The sequence below is a fragment of the Sinocyclocheilus grahami genome, unplaced genomic scaffold (genome assembly GCF_001515645.1).
Source record: "Sinocyclocheilus grahami isolate Dianchi unplaced genomic scaffold, SAMN03320097.WGS_v1.1 scaffold319.1, whole genome shotgun sequence".
In the NCBI taxonomy this organism is placed as follows: Eukaryota; Metazoa; Chordata; class Actinopteri; order Cypriniformes; family Cyprinidae; genus Sinocyclocheilus; species Sinocyclocheilus grahami.
In genome coordinates, this window is record NW_015505498.1 from 49737 (window position 1) to 54902 (window position 5166).

The 5166-nt window shown below is 38.1% G+C and overlaps 1 protein-coding gene across 1 annotated transcript in view; it reads right to left on the bottom strand.

Moving 5' to 3' along the window:
* LOC107602088 (RNA-binding protein 7-like) overlaps window positions 1–4476 on the bottom strand; it is a 7172-nt gene extending 2696 nt beyond the window's left edge. Inside the window, exons 1-3 of the mRNA XM_016294496.1 lie at window positions 4450–4476; window positions 1589–1751; window positions 1305–1392 (exon numbers count right to left, since the gene is read on the bottom strand). Of these exons, the coding sequence (XP_016149982.1) occupies window positions 1305–1392; window positions 1589–1751; window positions 4450–4476 (278 nt within the window). The remainder of the gene's footprint in view (window positions 1–1304; window positions 1393–1588; window positions 1752–4449) is intronic.
* Between the last annotated feature and the right edge of the window lie 690 nt (window positions 4477–5166).

Here is a 5166-nt window from a genome sequence, read left to right on the forward strand (position 1 = left end):
AGGATTTGAGTCCCTGGCGGCTCAGTGTGTTACTGATGGTAGCCTTTGTTACTTTGGTCCCAGCTCTCTGCAGGTCATTCACTAGGTCCCCCCGTGTGGTTGTGGGATTTTTGCTCACAGTTCTTGTGATCATTTTGACCCCACGGGGTGAGATCTTGCGTGGAGCTCCAGATCGAGGGAGATTATCAGTGGTCTTGTGTGTCTTCCATTTTCTAATAATTGCTCCCACCGTTGATTTCTTCACACCAAGCTGCTTACCTATTGCAGATTCAGTCTTCCCAGCCTGGTGCAGGTCTACAATTTTGTTTCTGGTGTCCTTTGACAGCTCTTTGGTCTTGGCCATGGTGGAGTTTGGAGTGTGACTGTTTGAGGTTGTGGACAGGTGTCTTTTATACTGATAACAAGTTCAAACAGATGCCATTAATACAGGTAACGAGTGGAGGACAGAGGAGCCTCTTAAAGAAGAAGTTACAGGTCTGTGAGAGACAGAAATCTTGCTTGTTTGTAAGTGACCAAATACTTATTTTACCGAGGAATTTACCAATTAATTCTTTAAAAATCCTACAATGTGATTTTCTGGATTTTTTCCCCTCGTTTTGTCTCTCATAGTTGAGGTATACCTATGATGAAAATTACAGGCCTCTCTCATATTTTTAAGTGGGAGAACTTGCACAATTGGTGGCTGACTAAATACTTTTTTGCCCCATTGTATATGTGTGTGTGTGTGTGTGTGTGTGTGTGTGTAAATAAAAAAAGAAACTATAGTTACCCCAGCAAGTATGCATTAAATTGATCACGAGTGAGTTTTCAACATTAATAATAAAATCAGGATATTAAAATTTGAGCATATTTTACATTTTAAAATATCTTCAAATAGAAAATTGTTATTTTAACTTGCAATTACATTCCACAATATTACTGTTTTTATGTATTTTTAACTAAATAAATGTAGCCTCAGTGAGCTTAAGAGACTTCTTCAAAAATATAGAAAATCTTACCCACACCAGTCGTTTGATTGGTTGTGCATACAATCATTCTGCACAACCCTAATACTATACACTTGATTGAAATGATTCCCCTAAACATTTTTGATACATAGTAAATGACTAATGTTGTCATGAAATCAGAAACCCTACTCTTGAAGAAATGCGAGTACAAATGGTCACAGGAGACACATTCGAGATGCAAGTAAATAGCAGGTGTAAACAGTGATGGGTCTCGGCTGACATCTTGTGACGGGATAACTTGAAACAGAGCAGGTGTAAATACAACCACTAAATCACTCCATTTAAATCAGAAGTTACCTTCCACCACGGTTACCAGGTGTATTTGCTGGACTGGCGTTTTGGGAGTTTGCTGGACTTTTGCCTTCCTGGTTAATATGACTGCTGCCTGTTAAAAACAACACCGATTAAGATGACCATTCATCTGGTTCTTACACTGCTGGGCTGAAAAGATATATGTTCATAACTGTGATGCATTGAATCAGAATTGCAGAAAGTTGTAGTGTGTGTGTGTGTGTGTCTATGCTGAAATGATAGACGGTGAGACATCTCTTATGAGCACAAAATAAAATGTATATTCCTACCGGCTCTGAACTGTATGTTGAGCTGCCGTCCATACAGACGGACTCCATTCAGCAAGTTTAAGGCGTAAGGCACAGACACTTCATGTTTGAAGTTTACAAACGCAAACTGCTTCGATTTTCCATCATTGTCTTTAGGGATTTTGACTTTGATCAACGGCCCAGCCTATTGGAAAGGAAAATACAGGTCAGACGTCTGATTACTGTTACTTAAGCCAAGACACTACTGGCAAAACCATTGGCAAAAAACAGCACTGGTCAATTTTGAGATGCTATTTTGCTTTCATAGCATGCATTGACTAAGTGGAAAGAAAAAATCATCCAAAATACACATTTAAATATCACGTTAGCGTTTGTAGATTTGAATTAAAATACACGTTTAAAAGCCATTTTCTCAAAAAGTAGTTTTCTCCTGCACGGATCCAGAAACTAAACGTGGAAATATTTATCCCCGTTTATATTGCGATGGTTTTTACAGAGGGGTTTGTTCATATAGAATTTGCCTGATTTATATAAAATGATATTCCTAAAAGGCTGTCATTTTTTTTTCTGTCTGTTCAAATTATTTTAAAAAGAGACATCCACAATCTTCTCTGTAGAACCCTGTCGCTGTAATATATCCACAACACACACCAAGCATTTTGAACCAGGCTTCATCTAATGTTTCGCTTTCTGTTCTGCTAATGTATGCAAATCCGTGCATCTGCAAACGATGCATGATATACTTAAATATTTCAAAAGTATATATTTCAGAAGTCTCGTAATACAAAACAATTACCTTAAAGTTCTGCGATTAATCAACTGGGGAACTGTGGTGATATTTATTAGTTAAAAGGTATTGCCCTGTTGAAAAAAACAGCATATGCTGGTTAGGTATGTTTTGATGCTGGGATGCTGGTTTAAGCTGGTCCTTTGGCTGGTTTATGCTGGTCCTTTGGCTGGTTTAAGCTGGTCCTTTGGCTGGTTTAAGCTGGTCCTTTGGCTGGTTTAAGCTGGTCCTTTGGCTGGTTTAAGCTGGTCCTTTGGCTGGTTTAAGCTGGTCCTTTGGCTGGTTTAAGCTGGTCCTTTGGCTGGTTTAAGCTGGTCCTTTGGCTGGTTTAAGCTGGTCCTTTGGCTGGTTTAAGCTGGTCCTTTGGCTGGTTTAAGCTGGTCCTTTGGCTGGTTTAAGCTGGTCCTTTGGCTGGTTTAAGCTGGTCCTTTGGCTGGTTTAAGCTGGTCCTTTGGCTGGTTTAAGCTGGTCCTTTGGCTGGTTTATGCTGGTCTATGCTGGTCCTTTGGCTGGTCCTTGTGCTGGTCTATGCTGGTCCTTTTGCTGGTTTAAGCTGGTCCTTTTGCTGGTTTACGCTGGTCCTTTTGCTGGTTTATGCTGGTCCTTTGCCAGCACATGACCAGCTTAAACCAGCATCAAAACATACCTAACCAGCATATGCTGTTTTATAGGGGCCTTAATTGTAGGGGCCTTAATTGTAAATGAACGACACTTAATCAAAATAAAGAAGACTTAATGCGAATGAATGACACGAGCAAAAGTGTCTTTGCATAGACAACAACTTAATATAAACAGCAAACCAATATCCCTTATACTTTTGAATAAATGTTCAAATTAAGCGTAAGTGTGTTCGGAAATGCTGCAAACTAACGTTACCGCAAACAACAAACACGCGCTGATAGAAATTACAGTAAATATTTGAAACAAATGTTTAAGCGACACCACGGTACTTGTTTGTAAAGCATGAATCTAACGTTACTGTTTTCGGGCGTTTGCAAATGGATAAAAATAAATAAACAGCAGTCCATCACTAGCATTAGCAAGCTAATCAACGTGTGAGAGGGAGAAAAGAGAGAGAGAGAGAGAGAGAGTGTGTGTGTGTGTGTGTGTGTGTGTGTGTGTGTACGCGCGTGTATAAATCCAACCAGATGCTTCTAGTTTTACTCAGCGCTTAAATTAAATTAGATTAATAAAAAATATAACGATTTTTCATTCACACCTTAAGAACACAGACAGAAAGCTGCACGTGTTGTTGTTGTGGAGATAATGTTGCAGAGATAACAGTTGGCCCTGTCACAGACAAAGACCATGCTACTACTGTTAGGTTATTTGTCAGTGCTGCATGCCTGTGACACATTGAAAGCTAATGAAAAAAGAGCTGGGGGTTTTATTCTTCAACATGTGTTTTTTAATGACTACTTTGAGATAAAGTATAGCATGAAGTATAAAGTATAACTAAGTACTGGCATTAAATCATGTTCAGTGATGTGCTCTGATCACTCATGACATGATACTGTGTGACTTTCATGTTCAAAAAGTGGCCCTGAAAAGCAAAAAACATTTATGTGAGCTCCATATAATAAGCTTACATTGTAAAAGAAGACAGACAATGGTTTTAAGATATTAATATTTTCAAACACTGGGTCATGCAATATTACAGACAGCTATGGCGTATTTGTATATACATATTTAAAAGGAGTACATGCATTGTGACATATGTCCTAGATCAATGAAACTAGATCAATACAATTTAATGCACGCCAATTTTAAATCCAGGCAATCTATACTGATCTAATTTGATTGATCTCATTTAAAGACATACATCAAGTAAAGCTATGTGCATTTTGATGCTCCTTCACACCTCTTATTTACTCTGAAATAACAGCGAACTGTCGTTTTAATAATGTGATCAAGAGGAAGTGACATCACTGTGTCTTCAGAGGAGCCATGCTGATATAACGTTATAATACATGTATTATTTGCTGTTTTTTTATACTTGAAAAGATTAGCTCACCCCATCACATAAGACATATGTTTATTTCGATTATTGTTGTGAGAGTTGACACTGGAATGCTAATGCTTTATGGCCACAAACCTGACAAACATGAAGACCAGCAGCCATTCTTTGAATTGTTGATTATATGGATATGATAGTTGTTCATTATGTCACTTATATTCATCTTAATCTGAGTTTGTCTGTGCACAAGTGCAATAATGTTACTTTATTAGTTTGTAGCTGTGATGTTGTGGAAGAGGTATGCTGGATATGCCTCAAAATGAAAGCTATGTTTTAATGTTTTCTGCATATGGCACTCCTTTCAAGACTCAGTGACTCAAATATAAAGACTGGTAGTTTTAATGCTGTTATTATTTTTGGTGCTATTTTATATTTGAAAGATATACTTAAATATCGATTTGCGATTCAAGAAAACTTTTAAGCAGCAGTAAATCTTACCTATATTTACAGGTGTTGAACTAAGTCGCTAAATATTTGAACTTTATTACACTAAATATTACACTAAATGTCTTCAGAATTTGGTTTATTGTAAAAATGTTCATTGCTTATTTAACCTGACACTGCAGTAAAGTGGTAGTTGTAGAATCAGCTTTTATTTTTCTAATAATTGTCTGTAGATTATTATTGCGGGAAGTCGTGGCCTAATGGTTAAAGAGTCGGACTCGTAACCAAAAGGTTGCGGGTTCGAGTCTCGTACTGGCAGGGATTGTAGGTGGGGGGAGTGAATGTACAGCGCTCTCTCCCACCTTCAATACCACGACTGAGGTGCCCTTGAGCAAGGCACCGAACCCCTAA